The following is a 25,490-nucleotide window of genomic DNA, read 5'->3' on the forward strand; positions in this document are numbered from 1 at the left end:
AAGCTGTGCCCTATGTTCTGAACAGCATTTGCAAAGCTCCCAAAGGAAACAGCTCTGTCTTGCTTGATCCTGCACCTCATTAGCATCCCACTTATATTTTTGTTTTCTTTTGTCCCTTTTGTTGGTTCAGGTAGTGCAGTGTTCAGGCTTCCCAAATGTTCTCTCTCCTGTCTTCATCTGCTTATGGTCTTTGCCTATGTCCGTGGTGACACCTGGTTTTTTTTTTTCCTAGGATATTACTAGGGAGAATGGTAAAATCCAGTAAGCAGTAAATTTAAAACAACTTAGATGATGCTGTGCAAGCCCTCACCCAACACATGCTCATATATACTATTGTTCCTACTCAGGATTTGGCACAGGGCACAGGTGGCTGCCTGCTGGCCAGGGCTCCACCAATTTGCAGAGGGAGAAGAATGGAGACCTCATGGCCAGGAACAATCTTGTTATCATTCCGTCCATCTTTAAATGCTGTCAACTCTGGTGTCCACCAGTGCTAGATAGCTTGGGTTGAACAAACATTGAATAAGTTACCAGCTAGTTAATTAATATTTAGACTGGCCCAGGGAACCTCAAACCCAAAACTAATAGTTTAGGTCCTTCTTCACTCCTGCCCAGTGACAGGGAGGGGAGCTCCTTTTCACACCTAGTGCTTTCCAGCCACATACAGCCAGCCCTGGCTATCTACATGTCCTAGGAATTAATGTGATCAGGTGAGCTCAGTGTGTGGAGACCTCCTGCAGGTGCCACCTGTGCATGAGACTGCTGCTCTCGCTGCTGTTCAGCAGGAGTGTCTCAGCCTGCTGGTCCACAGCAGTCCAGGAATGCCAGGTTGCTGTGATGGCTTAGGTCTGTACCTACATGTTTCACTCTGCCTGTAGCACAGTCACACCAGCAGCTCAACAGGCTTCCTGAGAGAGCAGGTGCTTCCCACAAGATGCAGTGATGACTGGGAGCAGATGTGCACTTCCCAAGTATTTACACCCTTACTGTAAAAACAATAGCAGCAGAATGGTGTGTTTTGCACAAAGGGCATAAACTGGCCTTCTCTAGTCACCAATATTGTGTCCTTTAGTATTAGTTACTTTTTGAGTCTTTTAGTTGCTGTAAAAATAACAGAACAGCTATTTAAGAAGTATAGCTGTGTCCTTTAGCCACCTCTTTCTGGGCCTTCTTCTACCCCAGTATAGATTAGCGTCTCCACCCACAGCACAATGCCCCCAGTATTCCACTGCTGAGTTCCTGCTACTGTTATTTTTACTTTGTCTTCTTCACCGCAGGGGAAATCTGCTGACCCGGACCCTGGCAGACATTGTGCACAAAGAAGACTTTGTTCTCAATTCCGAGTATCTTATCACGCTGCTCGTCGTGGTGCCAAAGTAAGGCAGCAGAGGGTGGCACTGAGTCCCAGGCCTAAGCACCACAACCAGGTGACACCTGGTCAGGTTGGGGCAGCTCGTGACTGCCCTGCTGGGACACAGGTGGAGCCCTTAGCAGAGAAGAAAGAACAATTTCTGCCAAGAGTGGTGCTAGCACAAAAGAGGGAGATAAAGACTGCGCCAAAGCTGGAGCAGGACAATTGGCCTGAGGGTTCTTCATGGTTATGAGTGGGTTCTCAGTCTCCTGATAGGAATAGTATGAGCTAAAAGAAAACCAGATTTTGACTGCAGCCTAGCCAGTCTCTAAAAGGAATTAGACCTGTTCAACTCACAATCTCTCTCTGCTGGCTGTACCCTTGTAAGTGGCCATACATAGGATGACTGCTAACAATGGGGAAGTTACACCATGTTCTCCTCAGAGCCCTACACAAACCTTTTCCTCTCCATATAGCCCTGTCCCAACACACACATACAGCACCATCACTATTCTGTCTCTGAGAAACAGGTTACAAAAAGCTATCTGAAGTACTTTTGTTGACTTCATTATGTGAGTTTATTCACACTAAAAAGAGACTTCTCTCTTTGCAAACTCCTACCATACCCTTGTTCCTTTCTCACAGGGCTGGCATTCACCATGAGTGCAGTCTAGCACCAGATCAGCTCTGGGATTGCACATAGCAGATGTAGCACACCTACCCATGGACCAGAGCAGCTTGTGCAGGGGTCCTGGAGCATGGGACACTGTGTGGCAGCCTGGAAGTATGTGCCACGTTCTTCCCACCATCAGTTTCCTCATACTGACCCTTCCTCAAGCCAAGATCCAAAGTGAAGACTGAGGCTGTAGCATTGAGGGAAGCATCTCCTCAGCTGCTAACTAGGAGAGGAAAGGATAGGAGAGGCTTAATGCATTTTAATGACATAACCAAGCACAAAGAGTTCAACCCTTCTACCCTAAGTAATTAGCATAATTAACTACATATATCAATATTTGCTTTCCAGTATATAGTATTTATTTACTGTGCTCTGTTTTGTGTTGCTCAAAGGTCAAGCTACGTACAGTGGCAGAAGACCTATGAATCACTCTCAGATATGGTAGTACCTCGCTCCACCAAGTAAGTGAAATTCCAAATTAAGCTCTGTGTTTGTTTCAGAGATCCCTGTCTTGTTTCAGCCCCTCAAACTGGTGGATCCTAGAGGAAATCACTAGTCTAAATGCATAGGCTCCACATTAATGTATTTGCAATTCAAATAGAAATTAGTTTGTTGAAGGAAAGTACAGATGAAAGAAAGAAAGGTCATTGTTTTTACAATTAGCTTCTCTTTTCCAGTAATCTATTTGTTTTTACTTTCAACCAGACTGTTGCTTGTTTTTGTGTAAAACAGGCAATTTATTACATTAATTGAGCTATAGTTCAGACATATGCAATCATATAGAGCTTTATGGAAAGTACTTTATAAAAAGATGAAACACTAAATCTGCATTTTTAATTGCTTCCTGTTGTTGCATAGAATAATTCAGCATACTGTCATTTGAACTAGCAAAAGCCATATTAACTCATCCTTTCAGCCTGGGTAAAAAAATGTTTCCTAGGACTTAAATATTCCATTACTTAGCTCATGCAGACTCTGAGATCCAGTCCAGGGCACAAAAGCTGACCATGGTATTACCTGAAATGCAGAAGGTGGAAAGCATAGAGAAAGAAACAAACAGTCTTGTCTACTGCCTGCGATGAAAACACAAGTGCATATAAAGCTGGGGGAATGTTACCAGGAAACACAGAAAAATCAGGCAGGCAGAATGTGTGTGTATTCAGTGGGCTCAGGAACTAAACCAGTTGAGTTTTACATTGAGATAGAATAGCCAGTGCAAGTAAAGTCATTGTTCTCTATTTCCGTCACAGCAGTTTTGAAAAAGCAGGGTGTTGTTCAGTATCATAAACGAAAACAGAAAGAATTGCAAAAGAGGAAGATGAGGTAGGTAAAAAAGGCATGAGGGATTTGCCATATCAAATCACAGCAGTGGATTTCTCTCCCACAGAATGATTGCTGAGGATGCAGAGGGAGGACTCTTCACTGTGACCCTATTTAGAAAAGTGATGGATGACTTTAAGGCTAAAGCCAGGGAGAACAGGTAAGAAGCCCTGACTGCTGGGCAGGGCAGGCGTGCAAGAGATGAGGATCAGGTGAGGCTTGTTGTGCATGCAGGATGCCGAATCCATCACTGGTTTTAGGACTTCTTGACTGCTTGTGTTTCTGTTGGTCCTAAAGCCATTGAGAAGGCAGGGTGGGAAGAAGCTGTGGTAGCAGAGTGAGTGATCCTGTTCTTTAAGCTCCAAGTTACAGATGCTGCAATTACCTTTTCTGCTCTCATTCTGCTGGCTTTCTGGGGGTGATTTCAACTCCTACCCTCCCCATACTTTAACTTGTTAAATGGCTTCAATGGCTAGCAACTTCCCATACTTGCTTCTCCTTGGAAAAAAGAAATGAGTTTCACATTGCCTGGACTAAGGCTTGTGAGAGCAAATGTCATTCAATTGTAGGTTCATGGTTCGAGAATTTTATTATGATGAGAAGGAACTGAAATGTGAAAAGGAAGAGCTGATGAAATTAGCTTCTGACAAGAAGCAACAATATGTAAGTAGCACCTTGTGAGTTGGTGGCCCACATAGTGGCAGCCTTTGCTACCAGGGTGCCTAAACACCTCTCTCAGAAATGGCTTTATGGTTCCAACTGTCTCTGGTGAGCTCATTTAGTCCATAAAACTGAGGCATATATAATGATAATAATAAAATTATCATAATTAAGAAAAATAATTATTTGGCCAAGGTCACTTGAGTTTCTGATACACTGGGAGCTACTATCAGGCTGCCTGGGAAGTATCCCAGCAGTCCATGATGGCCTCAGTGGCAGTGCTGGCTATGGAGCTGCTTCACTCAGCGAGGGGATCACAGCACTGTTCTGGTCTCACAGGGCCCCTTACTGCGCTGGCTGAAGGTGAACTTCAGTGAAGCATTTGTGGCTTGGATTCATGTGAAAGCCTTGAGAGTTTTTGTTGAATCTGTCCTGAGGTGAGTACACACAGAGTGCAGGCAGAGATTCCTGGGGAAGTCAAAATGTACAGCTCTCTTCCTGGTGCAGGTCCTTTGTGGGAAGAACCCTTACTCACCTTGTTTTGTCTTGCTCGAGGTGTGTGCCTTACACACTCCATTCCAGAAGCTCACAGCAGACAATATAGACGTCCACAAAAAAGGTGACATACAAATCTGGTGAAAAACAATTTTTTGGGGGTACTTAGAGGGAAGGGGAAAACAGAAAGACACTGTTTAGTTGACTTTTGGCTTCAAAAAGAAAAGGCTTTCCAATAAGGAGGCAGTGTTGTTTCTGCAACACACAACCAGTGGGCATGCCTGAAGGCTGAGGAGGGAGAAGGGCATGAGCAGACAGCTGTGACCCTTCCCAGCAGGTGATCAGGTATGTTGTGTTCCAAGGTATGGCCTCCCTGTGAATTTCCAAGCAATGCTGCTGCAGCCAAACAGGAAGTCTGTGAAGCGCCTGAGAGACGTCCTGAACGTGGTCTTCAAACACCTGGATGAAGTTGCAGCAGCAAGTATAATGGATGTATGTATTTGGACCACAGGTGCACATGCTGTAGCTTCTCTCAGCTTAGCTGAATGAACACTTCCACTGTCCTGGGGTTAGAGCATGCATCTGCTCACATCTTGCAATGATAGGAGTCCTGGATGCAGCTCTAAGCCCATAAAAAGCTGTTCACCTACATAAAAAGCTTAAAATCTACTATAAACATTCAGATCAATACAAGCAAGAAACATTAATTTGGAACTAAAACCTAGGACTGTCACACCTCTGTCCTCTGTAAAAGGCTGTCATTTATAAATAACTAGGCCTTCAAAAAGCAGCAGTACTTGCTTTCTCCTTCCCCGTATGTTGAATTACAATTCGAAACAATTTAGGCTAAAGCAATAAATGAGGTAGCAGGCCTTCAAAACAGCCTAAAACCAGCAAGCATGGGTCCCATTGCACGAAGGGAGCAAAGAGATGAGTTGCTGTGGAGCTGAAGCACACAAAAATGCTACAAATTCATAACAGCACAGGCATGAATTCTCAATGCTAATTACTTTAGGCAGCCTGAAACAAGAAGCAGAGCAGATTCTCAGTGAATTCCCTACCTTAAGCATGGCACATACAAAGCTCCATTGCACCTGTGGGAAAGGAGCACAAAAGCAAGCCCCTGGAGCTTGGAACTGTGCAGGTTTACAGGTACTAAAGTGGTCATTTCCTTTTGCAGCCTGGCATGGACATCCCTGGGTTACAACTGAGCAATCAAGAATACTATCCTTATGTCTATTTCAAGATTGACCTCAGTCTTCTTGACTGCAGTTAAAGAAGAATTGCTCAAGCTTCATCTATTAAGTTTCAAGACTGTCATGTTACTGTAAAACAATCTTTAGCTGCTGAAAGTCAAATTAAAATGCAAATACTGCAGCAGGATGAGCTTCCTACCACTTCTAGTAATTTTTAGTGACTACAGTAAAAGTTATCTCTTATTCATAGTTTTACAAAAACATATTTCAGAGGCAGAGGTACTATGGTAGTATTTATTTTTTTGGTAAATTACAAAGATGAAATATCTACTGGACTTGAAATAAAACAAATTAAAAAGTATGGTGGCTAATGGATCTACTAGGTGTATACAGTCCTTTTTCTAACAAAGCAAACTTAAAAAAATCCAAACAGAAAAAGTAGAAAGCATCAGAGCAAAGCCCAAAGTTCCTTTAATTTAACAAAAAACCCCAAAAGCCTAAGAGGAAAGTGCTGAGGAACTTATCATAATATGACTTACAGTCCCAAGTACTCATGAGTTTAGTTTTTGCAAAGATATTTCAGTTAGAACAGTTCCATTACAGCTCCTCTGCTGGGATGATTTAAGAGTTGGAGCACATGTCCTGCACAGCATCAGCAGTTACTGCTGCCTGCCCATGGTTCTGATACTGCCTTTCACGAGGATGAACTACGGGCAATCTCTTACAGACACCAGATGACAAATATCCTCATTATGTTATTTCCTTGAAAGAAGGGGAATCTTTCAGCTCTTTCATTCATATTTATAAACAAGCTGATCACATCAGAGTCACTTCACTAGACACCAATATACAAGACATGGAGAGCAATAAAATAATGGTATTTTTATTAAAAAAGCAGCAGTAAACATCCCTATTCACAGTCCTGATTCCCCTTCCAAAGGAAATAGCAATTTCAGATCAAAACAATGCCAGATGGGAAGTGAAGAAATATTACTTTATTTGCTGGAGACAGCACCAGGGTGGTTGTCTGTTAGCACCTGGAAATCCTTATGCCCTAAAACACAGATTAGCTTCATTACTAATCCAGGGGAAAGACTGACAGCTCCCAGCATCTCTCATTGCAGCAGCAGCAACCCACTTCCATTGTTATAATGACCTTATGAAGCCTGGCACAAAGAAAGAGAAAGCCCCTGAGAAGGAACAGGAAAAGGAAGACTGAAGAGCATTTAAACTAAGATTGTCCATCTTATCAAGCTTTTTAGCCAAATTGTCAAGATCTCACTGCAAGGAGGTGGTTTAGGACTCCCCTCTGCACAAACCTCTATTCTAAAGTTCACTTTGAAGAGTCATCCAAAATAGGACTGCTTGTACTATGTGCACCTTTCTTACTCTATACAAGACTAACACTGTGTGTCAAAAAATATTTTATTCTTTAATTGAAACAGAAGCTGAGCAGGTTCCACCTCCATGAAAAAAAATTAGTTAAAATTGGTTACACTAACAGCCTCCAGTAACACTCAAACAGCACATTATCAACAAAATAAAACCCAAGATGTTCCAAAGAAATATCCATGTTGTCCTCAAAATATTTGTTGCACAATACAATCAAGTTTACTGGTTATGACAATTCATAGAATTTCTGCAATGTTTTCTTGAGATGCGTACAGTCCACTGCTGCAGTGCATCCAATAGCACAGTGTGTCATGTGCTACTTCTCCAGAAAAAGGCCACTGAAATATCTGTCTGATTGTGATCCAGGCTGCAAACTGCTGCACAGGCTCTCCCAAGAAAAGTTGTTTCCTGAAGATCTCACAGCTCATCTTTACCCAAGTCATCCAGATCCACATCACTGAGATCAATGTCATCTTCAACTGGAAGCTGTTAAAAAGGGGAAGGTTTTGAGTACATTTTGAGAAGTGCTTAATGCCAGGAGATCCCTGAGTTGGAAAGATTCTTACATCATCCTGAGAGTAAAGCTGTCTCCTGTCACCTCTTTCATTCACAAAACTCCAAGTGCACTAAGCACAGGACAAGTGATCAGAGTTTAGACTAGGAGGTTAGTTTTTCACTAATCAAAATACTCCAGATGAAGGCTATACAAATAAACAATGTAACAAAACTACTACCCTATTCTGTGTTTTTATCTATCTGAAGTAGATCAAAGGACTACAGTAACTTTGGTTTTTACACCAATGTCAAACCTTAAGAAGGCAGACTTGGTCACCATGTTATTTATGACACAGGCTTTACCTAAAGCTTTCTGGCATTAAAACCTTGATGGCAAGGTCAGCATATTCAGAACTCCACAACACTGGGGGTGTTGAATGCATGCACTACCACCTCCCTTAGGCAGCAGTGGTAATACATTTCTGCCTCAGGTGATCCAGCTTTCAGATCACATCCTAACAGCAGGAGAAACATCTGGGCTGCAATGTCAGATGATCAATGTACCATTTGATCTGCTGGCAGGATTAAGATAAGGGGAAACCATCAATACAACTTGCCACAATCTTGTTAGAACAGGAACTTTCACACTGACAGCTGTTAGTTACTCTATCCTGTCACTTCTGAACACCATTGCTGAGCACTTTCAGAAATGGAGTATCTCTTACCTCACCATCTTTGCCATCCCAAGGTTCAACCGAATGAATTTTGGGGAAAGCTCCACCACCCACTGGTGCTGTAGAGCCACGACCAACAGAGAGTTCCCTGAGAAAAAACAAATAGAATTAAATTTAAGGAATTCCTCCAACCTCCGGCCATCTGGAACAGAGCCTGCTTCAGATAAGAGGAATACAAGTTCAAGATTTCATCTCTTTAAGTAGATCTAAACTATCTGAATGCAAAAACCTCAAGAAGCAGAAAATGACAGAGTTCTTAAAGCACCATTGAAAATTCAAAAGTGGATTCAAAGACATCTGTGAGATACACTATTTCATTGTTCAGCAGTGTAAAAATCATATCAGTGCAGCCTCTTTAACAGTTTATCACTTAAAGCAACTCCAAAGGGAGCCAGTAATTCTAGTTCTGGAAGTCACCTGCAAGTGTTAGTGGAAATCACCAGTGATTTTCTTTACTGGAGGCAGCCTCCATGAGTTCCATAGGGTTCAAGGTAACCAGCTTTGTTTGAGACACTCCATCCTGAGCTTGCTAGTTAGGCTTGCTGAAAAAACCCAGCATTAAAATCCTGAGGAGCTAATCCCTTTGCATCTTTCAGAGGCAAGTAAGACTGAATTAGCATTCCTCCCCAAATGGAGTTCAGAGTTTTTCTGCTCTTCATAGTGCCAATTTCCTTACTTGTAGTCAACACTGCTGAGACTGCTTATTAGATTGCAGAAGCTGCCTACATCAGCTGAGTGAATGGCCAGCCACACCAGCTGTGATCATACTGCTTTCTCTAGGCAGCATAGCTGAGCTGAACTGGCAGGAAGAGATTATTCTAACAAGCAGTGCTGCATGATAAGACAATACCAAACCAATTACCTAATGCAATATAAGCTGTTAAATTGGCTGTTATGTCCTTGAAGCACCATCCAGCCTCACCCAGGAGAGGCCTCACTAAGATGGACTTTATAGACTAAGAAAATTTGCCATGTTTCACAAAGGCAGACACTTTCACGTGCATTAGTACAAATCATCTGGTATTTCTCATCTTGCATCTGTATCCTGACTTTAACTTGATGCCCTAAGAATGTTCCTTTTTTTGGCATCAAGAAGAAAGTCTGATCACTTTCACAGATAAGACTATAGCACTGATTCCATTAATCCAGTAGGAACTGCATTCAATTAATGTGCTTTTTATGGCAAGGTGGGGAGAGGCTGTGGCATCTGCTTTTGCAATTCTTGCTGTTTCTCTGCCATTCTCCAAGGACAAACATGGAAACAACACTTCTAATGTAAGGTCTCAAGGGCTCTTGCATAATTTACAGCAGCTGGTCCTTTATGTGTGTCCTGAGGTGACTTCATAATGCTTCTATCCCCATTCGTCTGTTTAGGCCAGAAATAAGTTTTGCACCTTTAAAAGTGGTTCCAAGAGCAAAGGGAGAGAGAGAAGAAGCGCACAGTTTGTTATCAGAAACTGCACTTACTCCCCCACATCGCTCTCCTGAACAGTGCTGTCTGCAGCACAGACAGACGGCGGGAGAGCGCTTTCCTTTGCTTTTAGCTTGCTAAGGCAGAGAAGTTCCCTGGACTGTGGTTTTTCTTTTTTTTTTTGGAACGGTTTAAACCTGATCTGGACTGAAAGCCCAGAAGAGTACCAGCAGCTCACATCTGTGGCCTGCCAGGCTGGGCCTGGGCCACGGCATTTCCAGCACTGGAGGGATGATAACACACTGAGTGAGCCGAACTGCAGCCCAGGGAGTTTGAGTTAGGCATCTCTTCAGAGCAGCGAGAGCTTTTATTGTTAAATATGGTTCATTTCTTTTTTGTGCTGGTAAATGCTTTGCCTGTTAAATAAACAATTTTTTTCCACTTTTCTCCAAGGAAATCTTTTCCCAAACCAGCTGGGGGAGGGGCTGCTTAAATTTACTTTCTAAAAGAACCCCTTTAGGATTGTTCTCCCAAATCTGCCATAAACCAGGACAGTGTGGAAGCAGAGTTCCCACTTCACTTTGACCACACTAAAGTAATAGTTTAAGTTTAGTTGCTCTGTTTCAGTGCTGCTGCCACCTTCTGTCATCCTCTTAATTTCCTTTCCCTATTTCATTCTTCTCAGCACTGGCTCTTGCCCAGCTATATAAGAGGCAGTTTCACAGGACTTGTGCTGAGCAGTGAGTTATTGACTTTTTGGATGGATTGTTTCAACTCTCCCAATCAATTTATCAAGTGCCAGGAGAATGGAAAGTTGGGAGGGGGAAGACAGGACCAAACTGAATCAGAAAGATGAACAGCAACATATACAACCTCAAGAACTTCAAGAGCACCCACTGTGATTCCCAAACTTTCCAATTCCTAATGACTAGTCAGAATGCACCATCTGAATTAAATGGAATTCATTAGTAAGTTATTTCTTAAGACAAACAGAATTTTTCAAAATCAAAGTCTACTTCTGTTTTCAAATATTGTACTAAAACTACCTATCTAAGTCTAAATGGCCAACTTAATTCTGCACACCAAAAAAAGGTAATGACTGCTTTATTGCAATTGTCATTGAAACCATTCCCCGACTCCACAGAATTCTCATCTTAATTTCCTTAACCATGCAAGTCTTGTGTGGTGCAGGAGTGTGCTTGTAGTCTAAAGTGTCATAGCCCTAAATACAGAAAGATTTAAGTCACTTAAAGATTTCATACCTGAGAAACTCATTAATCCCTTGCTCACTGAATGATCCTTTCAGAAGGGCAAATTTCATCTTCCGAGCATTAACAGCTGCCATTGCTGGATACCCAAAGCCTCCAATCCCCAGAGAGCTCTCAAGATCTGATTGAGCACCTGCTTCTGTCCACAGCCACCTTGAAGAAAAGATGAAATAGAAAATTAATAATGAGGATAGGCACCACAATAATTTTCAAATCACATATCCTGCAACCCTGCAGAGTTCAAGCAGGGCTCTGTATTGCCCTTGACACTTTCAAAGTCAGCAGGGAAAAGGAAAGTCCTGATCCTGAGCCTTACAACAGAAGAAAGCTCCCTCTCGGTAGCACCTCTAGGCCAGTCTCCCTCACACACCCACCAAAAGCTGGATAAGAACAGCCACTAAACACAGTGCAGGGGAAGAACTATGTCAGCAGTATGAACACACAGCTACACTTTAGCTGGTATTAAGGGGAAGGTTTAAAAGGACTTAAGTCACAGATCTAAAGATTCCAAAGTCCTGCCCAAATACACTATGGAGGATTTCTAGCTAAGGACACTCAGTCTCCGTTCCTCTCATCTTAGCAAGACCCCTGAGGAACCTCTGGAATGAGCCAATCTCAGCATTTTCCCCCAGGCTTTCATGCCATTTTGCTCCTCTTCACAGCAGTCAGTGTGATAGAACAGCTCTCACTTTCCTGAGAAGTCCAAGAGATTCTAACCTGCACCTAAGAGAAGGAGGAGTAAAGGCACAGCCTGCTGGCCTGTTTCTTTCATGCTAATGAACTGCAATTTACTTGTGTCTTTGAGAATTCAACAGTCACACTGGCACATTCACCAACCAGCTAAAGATGGTAAAATAAAACTCCCTAAAATAGTTGACTATTCAGGAGAGGAGTGAAAGATGTTTAATCTCATTAATGCTTAGATATCACTTGTAAATGCAGAATTTGAGAGGTGGATGAAATTTTTAAAAAAGGGATATTTTAAAGTCACAGCATTCATTTCTCCAGTAATTAGTGAAATACCAAGATATCCTACCCTGAACAAGGAACCACTCTTTCTGTAGCTTAAACAAGTATCATACAAATTTTATCCCATTTACCCCCAGAAATGATCACATCTTTTCCAAGATGACCAGTGGACAATAACACTTACCCCCACATTTTCTTTTTGTATTTTTCAGCCATTTTTAACATGACATCCAGGTAAGAATTTCTTCCTGAAGCTCCTGTTTGTTAAACAGAATTGGATAAGTTAAAATACACAACTACGTGCTTTAAGTGAAAAATTCATACAGAAGTCTGCTTGCTTGTACATGTACCTGTGTCAAGAATATGAGGCAGGACAGAAATGATGCAGAGCTGATGAGCATCACAGGTACTCTTCAGAACATCCTCACTAATTATCTAGAAGAAAGCAGCACAAAGTCAATGATAGTAAGATCTGGTTCTTCAGTTGTAACTGTACTTCTCTCCAACAGCCTAATAACTCCATCCTGCAAGGCAGTAAGCATTGAAACAACTTGACACAAAAGCTTACAAGTCTCTTCTACTTCACTAGTCCCCCAGCACAAGAATAATTTACAAAGAGTTCACAAAGTCTTCTGTTGAGACTTGCAGCAACAAGAAACTGCAGCACCAAAAAATGCTTACAGTCAGGTGTCACTTTTTTGCTCAAAATCACAAAATTACAGAGGCTGGAAAGAGCACCCCCAGGCCCATGTGAATGCTCTGAGCACAAGGAGAGCCAGCAGAGGCAGCCTTTGCCTTTGTGGATGAGGATGTTCAAGCAACAGCAACACTGGTTTTGTGGGATCTGCCTCAAAAAGGAATTGATCCAGTGACCTACAACAGTGGTCTCCAACCTTTGTGCATCATACCAGCAAATAAATTTCTAAGCATGCAGCCTCTGTAATATATAAATCAATTGTATGCATATACACATACATCAACATGTATTGATGTATTAATATTAGAATGCATACAAAATAAAAAATTAAGAAGGATAAGAAAGATGAAATAAGCACCATATAAAAACATCTTTACTAATAGTACAGATATTTTTTTGTTTTTTCCTTCCTGCATCCCAACTGACTGTCTTGCGTGCACCTCACTTCGGAGACGAGCGATCACCATTTCAAATCTACCAACAGCAAGCTGAAAAAAGAAGCCGCCTGACCGAGGGTGGAGTTTTTTGCACAACAAGCAAAACTACCCATCATGCTTCTCCTAATGGGCAGCCTGCACATGGCAAGGCCCTGCCCTTTTATTGTAAGAAAAGAGATGGGGAACAGAACTCAACTTTTTCACACATTCCTCAAGAGCAGATTCAGACACCCTGGCACCATCCTGTCAATGCCTTTGCTGTATCAATTCTGACCATCTTCCAGACAACAACAAATTGATGGTAGAAATGAACATTCAGCTTTTTGTTACTCAAACCTTGTCATCCTTTACTTTCTGGGGCAAAAGAGTGCAGAAGCACCACACTTAGGCAGTTTTATTTAGAGTTCATACAGACCAGTAAAAACTGCTGCCAAGAGTATGATGGAAAAGAAATTTGAGAAAATGATGTATAGGTACCTCCAGGAGCTCAGGTGGTGGTGCATTATCAGAAAACAGATCCAGAGCACGAGAAATTATATCAGATCTAGTTCTCCCACCATCATAATCAACAGGGTCTTCTCCTTTCTGGAAGATTTTAATGGTGGGAAATCCACGAATCTGCAAGACAAGTTTAAACCATCAGCTCAAATACACCTGAATATTTATGGGAGAAATTATCTGCTTGTCTGATGTCCTCTAAACTAAGAGCAAGGGAGGAGATTCAACATCTTCGTGTATCGAGTCTCACATGTTCTGACTCAACTTGAATTTTGTAGCTTCCTACCTTTGCAACAATTCAAAACAAGGTGAATGTACAATAAAATGCTGTTTGGGGTTTTGGCCTGATGACTCAGCAATGGTTTTACCTCAATTTAGATGCACCAAGCACTGCAGATTTAAGCACCACGAGGACTATCTTTACCTTGATATTTATTAAACATTGATTTCCTGATTTATCTGGGGGTGGACAACACTGGGCCTACATGGCAATAAGTGGATCTTAAGCTCCTTCTGCTACACTTCCAGTAAATCTTGCTCAGTGCTCCCTCTATGTTGTCAGCCATGTGCACTTAGAGGGAAACTGCAGCACACTCTAAGCTCCATGGACTGTACTAAAATTTCAAGAGTATCCACTCTCTTTTGGTGAGCAACACACCTGATCTGGGCAGCTGATGTTGTCAGAGTGATCCCTGATAACTGGCTTCAAGGGTTCCAGAGATGCCCAACCAGTCTACAGTCTCAAGAAACAGACCTCTCACTCCAGATGATAAAGGTATACAAGATGTTATGGAAATAAATAGCCTTTCTCCTCAGCAACATCCAGAATAATTCTTTTCCTCTTTCTCCATTCATTTATCATTCATTAATTATTTCTGGGAAACAAACTGAATTTGTCACTTATTTTTGGCACAAACATTTAAGTAGTACCAGACTAAGGAACAGTTCAGTAAGGATTGAAGAGAGATCTGATTTGGTAGAGATGGAAAGGAAATTGTAACCACTGCAGAGCACACTCACCCCATATCGGCTTGCCAGCATCTGATTGACTGTTGCATCTACTGCAGCCAGCTTTACTTTTCCTTTAGTTTGTTCCTTCACTTCAGTGGCAGCAGCTGCCCATTCTGGCTCCAGGCTGAAAAACAGAGAGTACAAGTGCCCTAAGCTCTCTCAGAGCTAGCAAAAGTATACCACACTTCAACATTATGCAGAATGTTTTACTGAAGAAAAAAAGTCTCTTGCTGCGAATGACAGCTAAGAGGGTTATCCAAACAAGACTGATGTCCTTCATCTGAAGGAATTAAAAGCTTAATATAACTTCCAGATCTTATTTCTACTGATAACTGGGAATTTTACTACTAAGGAGAGTGCAGCCAGAGCAGCACGAAGGGGCCCTAATCAGAAGCCCACGAATTATTGTTAGATAACCTTACAAAAAAACTCACTTCTGGTATACCAGAGATGCAGGGTCTCTTTTAGGGAATTAAGGGTATTGCACAAAACAGGCACTAACAGGAACTGAACTGTTAAAGTAAAACCTCATTTACTTTTTGCAGTGCCCACACCATGGGGCATAAAACTCCACCATCCATACATCGTCGCTATTTATGACATTCTTATCAAAGCTGTCATCAGTCAGCTCAATCACATCCTTCTTATCTCCACCTCCGCTCTCCCGGCTCTGTAAGAAACAAACAGACCCTCGCTTAAGAAGTAACCAAAACTGGTCTCCCACACAGGCCAGCTCCTGTGTGTGTCACATTGAACCAAACGATCTTTATTTGAGCAAGATACAAAACAGGCAGTGTTAGGTCATACAACTTTCCTTTTTTAGAACTGGCAGTACACACAGCCTACTCCCCACAACATTTTCAAGACACAGCAAATGAACCTTCTCTTGAAAAAAGAGAAATCAGGTCAAGCAGACTACCAAGAAGATGGGGGAACACTTTTTCAGTTCTTCATGCACTGATCTGTCCATGAATAAAGTGCTCTCCAACGCCCAACGCCATCTGGAACCAAGTCCTGGTTTCCAAGCAAAACAAACAAGTGGGAGTGTGATACACACTACAGGGCACAGTCCACCCAGGTCTTCTGTGTGGCCACCCTGAGGATGTGAGAATGTATTTGCACCACAACTCAGAAATAGCAGTAGGAGCTGGAAGTTTTTCAATTTACCTTCAGGAAGAAATCTAGCAAGTCAACTTCAGAAAAACACTACCAAGGTAAAAAACTTAATCTGTCTAATTTAGATTAGGATTAGGCAAATGGTACCTGAACCACCTGGAGAATGGGGCTAACAGGAACCCCAAAGTTCAAAGGGAGATGCACCCAGAGAGTAACAGCCCCCTATACCAGTATGCACTGAGAACTGACTAGCTGGAAAGCAACTTTTCAAAGAGAAACTTAAGTGCCCTGGTGGGCAAGCTGAACATGAGCCAGCACTGCAATCCTGTGGCAAAGGTGGTCAACACCCTCCTGAGCTGCACTAGGCAGAGAGTTGCCAGAAGGTCTGAGGAGGCAATCTTCTGCTCAGCACAATGTGAAACAGCTGGAGTGCTGTGTCTAGTTCTAGGCTCCCCCACAGAACAGGCATGCACACACTGGAGCAAGTCCAGTGTGGTCAGAGCTGATTAAAGGCTTTGAGCATCCTATGTGTGGATGAGAGTGCGCAGGAGAGTAAAGAAAACAAAGGCAGGCTCTTTGCTGCAACAGGAGACAAAAGTGACAAAGGTGAAATATAAGAAATATCATTCTATGATTCTGTAACCTAAGACATAAGAGGAAAGATTTCTACTGTGAACACAGTCAAACACTGGAAGCGGTAGCCCAGAGCACGCAGTCCATTTGGGGTCTCAGTTCTTGGAGATACAACTTTAGGAGACAGGGACTGAGCAATCTGCTCCAGCTAGCCCTGCACTGAGCAGGGCACCTGGACTGGATTAAACTCCAGACATCTCTTCCAATTCTGTGACTGAGTTAGGAGCACTGATGTCCTGTACAAGACAGCTCTCCAGCTGAAAAACAAACACCAATTCCCTCAAATACCTGTCTTCCAGAACTGTATCCTCCACTTCTGCCACTAAGACGTTCTTTCACCAGGGACCGAAGAGCACTTAGAGCTGCATCAACGATAGCGTCACTCGTCCTGCCACCTGCAGTGCAGCAAAATAAATGATCAAACCATCAAAAGGCCAGTTTAAGGTATGCTCCTAACTTAATTACAAACTTAATCCTCCCTCACCTTCCTAATGGTCTTTCAGGAAAAGCAGGACTAGGCTATGAGTGATACACTACTAGTGGTGGGACATCTGACTTAAAAACACAAGCAGCAAGACAGATTTCACTGCACCTTTTCATTACCTGGCTTTTCTTATGAGGAGTGACTCTATGGCAAGCTCCAAATAAACAGGAAGAAAGGAATAATTCCTTGAAACTCCCTATCAAGATCCAACAACTGTGAACTGCAGGTGGGACTGTTAGACAATGCTAAGACACACACAGTTTGGTCAAACCACTCCCACCCATCTGTTTTTCCATTACTACAAGCACTAGACAGGAAGGAAAAACCACTCAACACAGCTTTAACAGCTACCATGATTACTGCATTCAGGGAAGGTTTTAGGCATGCAACATCTAAAAATTCATCACATTTACCCTGATAATCCTCTGCTTTGTTTTTGTTGGCTCCAAATATCTTGATAGTTGGAAACCCTCTGACTCCATACTGTCCACCCAAGGACTGATGTTTATCTGCATCTACTGCACCCACTTTCACTACACCCTGCAGAAAAAAAACCAAAAAATGACACCCAAGACTTCTACAGCAATTTAACACCTTTTCCCTGCTGGGGGCACAAGGGAAGGGAAGAGAGAGGGGCAGTTACTAGGACTGCAACAGAAAGAGGTATTTTACCCCACAAGCATTAAACAACAGAACACTATAAATGTCCACTTCTTTCTTCAGCATGACAAAATAAATTTTAAATTGTTTGGGTCATCATTTAGTTGGGGTTTTCTGTTTGGTTTTCTATGAAGGAGAATACATATTTCTCATAGGCAAGGGTTCAGCTAATCACAACATGACTAATTTTTCTGTAATTAAAAAAACAGTCAACACCAATGGCTTACAAAGCTGTTTTCAGTCCTCAAGAATAGTAATGAGAATTCACAGGGACAGAACTGACTTTCTTCCTCAACAATTCAATGACTTCTTTTAATAAGGATACAACAAACCAAACCAAACAAAAATTCTGAGTTTTCAGGTGCCTGAATAACACTTTTCTGGCTAGACAAGTATGATGAAAGTGATAATGGCTGTGAGGACCAAACCCCTCCACATTCCCAATCCAGATGTCAAACAGCCAAACTCTCTTCAATACACTTCCACAAGCACATCCGAAAGGCTAAACTTACTTTTAAAGCTGTTGCTGCTTTCTTCCATTCAGGAGTTAGCCTTTGACAGTGACCACACCTTTTAGAAAGAACAAACAAACAAAAAATGATAAATGTCGTTCAGATCTGACAACTACTTCACAGTCACAGCAAACTGTAGGAGACTGAGGATTTACTCATGAAGGGGAAAAGAGCCTTTGCCACAAGATCATATCATCACTCAGGCTTCTGAAGAAAAACCCCCACAATATACAGACTGCAGCAACACTACAAGAGGCACAGCAAGGCTTTCCCTAAACCTTTTGGTCCAGAGTCAAGCTGCCCCAACAAAAGGCCATTTTCTCCAGAATGTGGAGCTTTGGATGGCAATATCACAGAGGATTTGTACAAAGATGGAATATATGTATAACCAGAATTTAAATGGAATAGAGACTCCATACTCTGGACCTGAGCAGACAGAAGACAAAGAGGGATGCTAAATTAAGATGTACAAAGCCAGTATTTTTAAATGGAAATTGGAAATTTGAAGTGTGAATTCAGATCTGTGCTTTCACATCAGAATTAGGATCAGAAACAGAAGTTTCTCACTTACCTACTGCACTTTAATCAGTAATTTTTTAATACTAATTTAACCAGAATAAATCAAGTAGAAAAATGGCATAGGTTTTGCTACTAGGTTTTATTTGCAAACTTGAAATGCCAAATCCTGCCTTTTCCCCTCATGAATATAATTTAAAGGAGGAATCCCAAGTACAGCATTTTGCTAGTCATGAGGCCATCAAGCTGACAACTGTGCTGCAAACAATTAAATGAAACCTTGAGCTATCAGCAGCAGATTCCTGTGCTGCTTCTCTGTCACACGAGCAAGCAAGGACACAGCTGCAGTTCTTACCATGGGGCATAGAACTCCACGAGCCACAGGCTCTCGCTCTGAATGACCTCCTTGTTGAAGTTAGCTGGTGTGAGCTCTATCACATCATCACTGGCTGAATATAAACTGTTAACTGCCAGGAACAAAGTGCAGCTCACCGTGCCTACAAAGAAAAGCAAAGACATCAGCAGCTGTTGAACGTTTACGACTCCCCTGTTGCCATGGCTAAATCTCCCCATCTTTGCAAATCAGCAGTGCCGGGAAGGGATTCCAGTTAGACCAGATAAAAAAGGAAGTTAAGGCAAGATAGATGCTCTCCCTCCTTGCTTAAAACCTGATTCCACAGGATCATGTAAAATAGGGTCTGTGCCTAAAGCTAGCTGGAGTTACACCACTCCTGCTATAGCTCCCCAGAGAGACTTGTGTCAAAGCTCCTACCCTAACTCCTGCTGGCACCAGACCACCATCAGTTATGTTTTCTTTTAGTTCTTATGCAGACTCCTAAGCCAATTGTTCAAATCTCTTGCACAGCAGGTACTCAAACACATCTTTTAAAGGATCACATCATGCAGGACTGTCCCAACTAGGCTTGGCACAGTTACAGTGATTTTAGGAGCAGCACTTGATGCACTGGTAGTGTACCATTCTTGCTCATGAGGATCTTAGTCTACCATTGATTTATGTCTTTAGGAACAGACTGGAGAAGAACAGCTAAACCTCTCTGGTTACCAACTCAAGCATCCTGAGAATGCTAAAAAAACCCCAAAACATTAAAAGATAAAAGGAAATTGCTTTCTCTTATGGATTTGTACTTCTGAGAATTTCTGGAACTTACTATTGCTTGAGACTTTGTATTTAAAACCTCACAATCCTTCCTTCTTCCTAGTCAGGGAGACTGAGAGATGACAAGTGTTTCTGTAACAAAATCCACCCAGCAAAAAACTTTTCTTAATCCATGAAAGACTGTACAGAGTAAGAGCTCAGACACTCAAGTTAGAACCAGACATAAAAAAGCTTTGCTGCAAGTGGTTAACAACTTGAATGGGAAGCTGCAGATCCTCTCTCAAGACTCAACAAGAGAGAAAAACAGGTCAATGATGCAGGAATTCTACAGCACCTTATACAGACTGCACAGCATCACCTACACTTTAACAGTCCCACCCAACAAAAGCCAGTGTCATTACCCCTATTCTGCAGGAGAGTCAAGCTGGCAGAAGTAACATCTTCCAGGTTACTCAAGCACAGATCAGGACTGAATTGCCACTATAAACCAGTCCCCTCTCCACTGCACCACTACCCCATCCTAATGGTTTCTTCTAGCACGAGGACCCAACCCTTTTCTTTTGGGGTGACCAAAATCGGTTTCCACCACCAGATGTTTGTGTTAGATTGGCTGTGTCCCTTCAGTACACCCATAGATAAGCAGCATTTCATCAGCATTGAAAAACTGACTTCCAGGGCAATCTGTAGCTGTCACAGCATGTTACCATGACCTACAGCAGCAGCTGCTGCTGGGGCAGAGTAAGAAAAAAATGGATAAAGCTTCTTGAATGTTACAGTCACTCTCAAGAGAAAAAAACTCCTCTAGACAGAATGATACCATTAAATTGAAATCAGCATATTCTTGCTTCACCTTTTGGGTGATCTCTGGCAGAATACATTCAAAAGACAGAATTCACTCAGCTGTCCCTTGAAAGATATATATATATATAAAATATATCTGCTAAAGAGAACTCACAAAAGAAAGTACATGGTGAAATTCACCTAGTCCCCTGTCACTGCATCATTTTTTAAACTATGAGTCATGAACTGATGGCATAACTTTCCTTTCTATGGTGAAACAGTCAAGGTTTAATTCAACTTCAGCAAAGAAAAAGATCATTTTTCTATAAGCATCAAGCCAGATAAATGCAAATCTGTCCTTGTTATTAAGGAAAAAAGAAACAGATACTCTGACTAAAAAAGTCGTTTTCCAATGTAAGCAAATAACACAGACAAAAGCATCAATAAACCAGCTAAGGCAGCTCCATGCTGATATTACTAGTCCTAACTGAACAGTAAAGTTGCAAGTCAGGAGATCTATTATAAAAAAAATCTTCTGTCACGGGATGCTGATGAAGATTCTGCGAAGTTCCTGCTACAATGACCCCCTCCTGCAGCAGCGCTCGGTGTGCCGAGCCCCGCATCCCCGCACACGTGCGAGCAGAGCAGAGCTCCCGGCACCTCCGGCGTTTCCTTGGAAGGGCCCGAGTGGGAATCGTCACACAAGAGGCGGCAGCAGGGGCAGGGGATGGGAACACCAGCCCCCATCGACTCCTCCGTTTGACCTCGGTCATTGCTCTCTTGTTGCCCTCAAAGCACCAGATCGCAAGGCAGGGCAGCCAGGCACGCACGACACCGCCGCTTACTCAAATCAAAGAAAGCCTTTGATTAGGGTGAGAGATAACCATCGTTTTCTTTTCTTGGATTTTGTTTGGGTTTTTCTTTTTTTTCCTGCTGGTATCTTTAGGGTCTCTCTACATGCGCTTCTCTAAGGCACCGAGCAATCCCCCGCCCCCGCGGCACAGACCGGCCACAGCCGGACCGCGGCTGCGAGCGCTGCCCCCACACAATCAGTGGGGCCGGGAAAGCACTCTGAGATTGTGGCCGATCAGGCCTATGCCAAACAGACCAGGGCACTGAGTGTCGCGTCCAGTCTTCCCTTAAACACGGGGATGGTGACTCCACCACCGCCCCGGGCAGCCCGTTCTAACAGCTAATCACCCTACGGGTGAGGAAATTCGTAATTCATCCTAATGTCTAATCTAAACCCCCCCTGGCGCACCTTAAGACTATATCCTCTAGTCCTACTGCAAGCTGCCTCGGAGAAGAGGCCGATCCCCACCTGGCTTACAACCCCCTTTCAGGAGGCTCTCCCCTCCGCCCGCCGCCCCGCGGAGCGGCCGCACGGCCTCGGGCCCCGCTCCCTCCCTCCGCGACGGGGCCCACGAAGCCGGGGAAAGGGAAGTCGTGTCCCGCCGTGTCCCACCGCCCCCTCATATCGCACCCTGGGCCCTCACGACTCCTACCCCACCACAGCCGGCCCACGCCGCGCACCCCCATGGCTGCCCCGCTCTCTCGGCCACCACCACCACCGCCGCCGCCGCCACGGCCTGCGTGCCCCGCCCCGCCTGCGCCACACGCCCCGCCGTGGCCGCCGCGCATTGGGCGCGCTGGCGCCCGGGCAGCGCCGCAGCCAATGAGGAACGGCCGCGCCAGCTGCTGCGGCGGGCGGGGGGGCTGGGGCGGTGCTGAGGGGCGGAGGGGAAGGAGGGCGGCGGCGGAGGGCGGTGGCAGCTGGGCTGGGCTGGGCTGGGCTGGGGCTGGAGGCTCAGAGCTGCTGGGGGCATGGCCGTGGTCAGCTCTGGTGCTCTGGGGAGAGGTCCCTCAGTGTACTTCCAGCAGTTTCCGAGGGTCTTTCCGTGTTCAGAGCGCCCCCAGCCGCCTCCGCCTCAGCGCTCCTGGGTGCCCGGGCCTGGGCCAGAACCCGTGCAGGCCTTCATGGAGAAGGAAGGCAGGCCAGGTATTTGTCCTGTTAGGTGGCCGAGCTGCTTTGCTACAGCCTCTGTGAAAACCAAGGCAGGGATCTAGATCTGAAAAAAAAGAATAAAAAGATTCTGAAGTCGCAAGCTCGCCTGCAGAAATTAGCCTGGCAATACAAGCCGGGGGAGAGGACTGGTGTATGCTGATAAAGGGCTGTTAAAGCCCGGGTAACCTGCCTGCATCCGCAGGCGCTGGGAGGGCTTGAGTCCAGCAGCACAGCATGTGGGTGGCTCTTCGGTATGAAATATCAGCATCGCAGTTCAAAGCCACTGGAAACAACTGATTTGAAAGACTGCTATTCCACCCCCCTCTTCCCCCAAAGACTGCACGTTGCAGGTGGGCCCTAGGGTTTGGGGCTTTATATTGGGCACAGCTCCAGACAAAGAGTTTTGTAGAGCTAGGATTACACGATTAAGTGAGCTGTGAATTTTGTAGTGTAGTAATAGCTGAATTTAACATACCATTGAAATAGATTTTTTCAGCAGCTGGATCTGAAGTCTAAATTTTATTCCCATCCACACCCCCACTGCTTCATGCTCACAAATAGCACTTTTCAGTAGGGTTCAGTCCTGTTTTTTGAGAGAATGAAATTGTTAGCACGGTAAGAACAGACAGCCGTTTTCACCCTCAAGTTTTTCCAGAAATGGGGACACAGAAATACACGGAATAAACATTTTAATCAGAATGGCTACAAAGTACTGATGTCTTGGCATTTCCATCCCTAAAAGGGGCAGGCTGCTAGAGCAGGCAGGTTCAGGTTTGTGGCACTTTATAGGTCTTAAAACAAAACATGTCTGTTATTTTACTGATTCCTAAAGCAAACAGGAGCTGCTTTGCAGACCATCAATGAGTATTTCTCAAAAGTGTCTCGTACATTCCACTGGTATGGTGAAAAAACTAAACATGAGCTTTTATGGCACTACTAAGCAATTAGCATGGCGTTAGCTCCAGGTAAAATTCTCAAACCCAGAAATCATAAAGGAGTCGTTTCATGGTGTGTAAATCAACAGAGAAAATTGAGAATTGGTGGTGAGGGGAGAGAATGGCTAATAGAAGGATCAGCAGAAGGAAAAGAGTGATTTATTTTCCACGGGTGTCTGTTACAGTAAGTTGAATGGTTGTATTTAACATTTCTATAGCACCTAGAAGCACGTATTAAAGTACTTACTGCCGAATAAGAACCTTTAACATAGACTTTTACTGCCTCGTCAAATTCCTGGTGAGTTTCTGCAGGAAACGGTTCTACAGGAAGAGTTTGACTTTTTTTTTAATGCGTGTTCTGAAAATACGCATAGGATAGTGCTAATAAATCCCGCACCAGGACAAATATTAGTCAAGTGATAAATAACAGTGGAAACAAGGAAACATAGAGGCTATGTGATAAATGAGTTGCCTTCAGACAGAAGGCATTCAGGGTGGTAATGAGCTCACATGGGGCTTTACTGTCTCAGTGAGGACAGTGCTTGAATGGAGTCTCAACAGAGATTTGGATGCTGTTTCTCCCTTGCAGCATGAACTTTGACGTATTAGTGCCCAAAAGTCTCATGTGACTCATGGTGCACACAAAGGGGAATAGAGGAAAGATACTTAGTCTGCAGAGGTTAATGAGACAAGTTGTTGAGTCTACATTTAAAGATCCCTAGATATTTGCAGGGACAGGATTAGAAGGGACTTGGCAGATTTTCCAGGCTGATGAGGATACATCATTCCGTGTATGAGCCTGGGACACCTCATGGAGGTGTGCAGGGGAGCCAGCTGATACCAAACCTGAAATTGGTTACCACACAAAGGAAATGCTGTGTTTGAAGAACATAGGACACCAAGATAATCAATATTATAAATGTAAGAAATAATCTTGTATTCCACGGGTCTTGCCTGGTTCCTGCCTTGGCAGATGAGTTTAAAGAGCATAACACAGAGGCATTCTGAGTTTACAAGTTCTGATTGCTTTCTGACTTCCAAATTGAGATGGGGCTGAGTATTTCTGTAGTGCAGTTCACAGTAAAACATGCTTTGTCTGAACAGGCAAATTCACACAATTTTCTTTTGTGTTATTAACATATATTTAATTTTAGTCACTTGGAGTTAGCAAAGGGCTAGAATCAGCCATCTGTCCTCTTCTGTTGCTTAAATGGAGCATTCACCTATTCAAATCCATGCCTTTCTCCCAGTTCTTTGCTATCATGGTCATTCAGGTTCCCAGGGGGACTTGTCATTCCACTTCTTTGTATCATAATTTATTTGGGATTAGCCTCTTTCACAGCCATTCTGTCATCACTTCTGTACTCTCAAAATGGCATTGAAAACCCAGTAGTTTTAGAGGCACCCAGACCTGATCATGCAGCCACAGCTCAGACTGCTGCAGTATGAGGTTTATTCTTTATGCCTGATAACAGAAGGTACCACATTCCCAGATGCTTCTCTCTTAGGTTATATCCTGATAGCAAGTGAAATGGGAACAGTGACACACTCTGACATGGAAAGTCATCTGTCATTCGTCTGGGCCACGTGGGACAGCGAGATTGCAAGATGCATCCGAAGGATTTCCAGTGGCATTTTCTAGAATATTGTTTGAAGCAGGATACCTGTAAGAGGCCCCTCCCTTGAGCTTTGAAGCCTCTGTTCTGCTGGGATCTGATGCACCCACTCCTTTAAAATAGCTGCAAATACTATTTTTTAGTACTTCTAACAATAATAACTGCCAGACTAATTTTACTGTTGCCCGTGAAGAAGTTTGGGAGGACTGGCCATTCTCGATGAAGGTGTCACTCGTGTCGACACCATGTCATTCTGGTGCTGCTGGAAGCAGTGACAGTAAGAATGTGGGGAGACCCAGCTGGCAGCTCCTGGCTTTGTATTCAGCAGTTAAATTTAATCGATCTAAATTCCCTGAAACATCTGCACAAGTGAAGGGGTGGGTTCAGAAGCAAGAGTCTGGAAGGACCCCAACAGTTCTGACTTCTATGCCTCAGATTTCAGTGGCAAAAGGAAAATAGTCAATAAGGTGTTGGTTTATTGAGGGTGCCTCTGTGCTGAGGATGCT

The 25,490-nt window shown here is 43.5% G+C and overlaps 2 protein-coding genes across 3 annotated transcripts in view; one reads left to right on the top strand and one right to left on the bottom strand.

Moving 5' to 3' along the window:
• ATP6V1C2 (ATPase H+ transporting V1 subunit C2) overlaps positions 1 to 7,817 on the top strand; it is a 21,810-nt gene extending 13,993 nt beyond the window's left edge. For both annotated transcript variants that reach the window (XM_063150833.1, XM_063150834.1), the window contains 7 exons: positions 1,278 to 1,376; positions 2,420 to 2,488; positions 3,415 to 3,507; positions 3,917 to 4,010; positions 4,347 to 4,444; positions 4,865 to 4,994; positions 5,683 to 7,817. In XM_063150833.1, the coding sequence (XP_063006903.1) occupies positions 1,278 to 1,376; positions 2,420 to 2,488; positions 3,415 to 3,507; positions 3,917 to 4,010; positions 4,347 to 4,444; positions 4,865 to 4,994; positions 5,683 to 5,778 (679 nt within the window). In that variant the 3' untranslated portion in view covers positions 5,779 to 7,817. The remainder of the gene's footprint in view (positions 1 to 1,277; positions 1,377 to 2,419; positions 2,489 to 3,414; positions 3,508 to 3,916; positions 4,011 to 4,346; positions 4,445 to 4,864; positions 4,995 to 5,682) is intronic.
• On the bottom strand, positions 5,979 to 22,006 carry PDIA6 (protein disulfide isomerase family A member 6). Its single transcript, XM_063150832.1, has 13 exons — positions 21,934 to 22,006; positions 18,887 to 19,028; positions 18,016 to 18,073; positions 17,257 to 17,383; positions 16,648 to 16,754; positions 15,147 to 15,280; positions 14,620 to 14,734; positions 13,579 to 13,719; positions 12,318 to 12,402; positions 12,152 to 12,224; positions 10,993 to 11,151; positions 8,311 to 8,407; positions 5,979 to 7,576 (listed from the first exon to the last, which is right to left on the bottom strand). The coding sequence occupies exons 1-13, from the start codon at positions 21,965 to 21,967 to the stop codon at positions 7,508 to 7,510; spliced, it is 1,341 nt and encodes a 446-aa protein (XP_063006902.1). The 5' UTR covers positions 21,968 to 22,006; the 3' UTR covers positions 5,979 to 7,507.
• Positions 22,007 to 25,490: the final 3,484 nt, after the last annotated feature.

This window comes from Melospiza melodia, chromosome 3 (genome assembly GCF_035770615.1).
Source record: "Melospiza melodia melodia isolate bMelMel2 chromosome 3, bMelMel2.pri, whole genome shotgun sequence".
Taxonomy (NCBI): domain Eukaryota; kingdom Metazoa; phylum Chordata; class Aves; order Passeriformes; family Passerellidae; genus Melospiza; species Melospiza melodia.

Excerpts from the sequence above, each read along its gene's own strand:
- PDIA6 (XM_063150832.1), bottom strand. The coding sequence starts at position 21,967 with ATGGGGGTGCGCGGCGTGGGCCGGCTGTGGTGGG. Across the intron at positions 12,225-12,317 it reads GCCTCATATTCTTGACACAG|GAGCTTCAGGAAGAAATTCT; the intron begins GTACATGTACAA and ends TTTAACAAACAG. Across the intron at positions 11,152-12,151 it reads TACAAAAAGAAAATGTGGGG|GTGGCTGTGGACAGAAGCAG; the intron begins GTAAGTGTTATT and ends CTTTTCTTCAAG.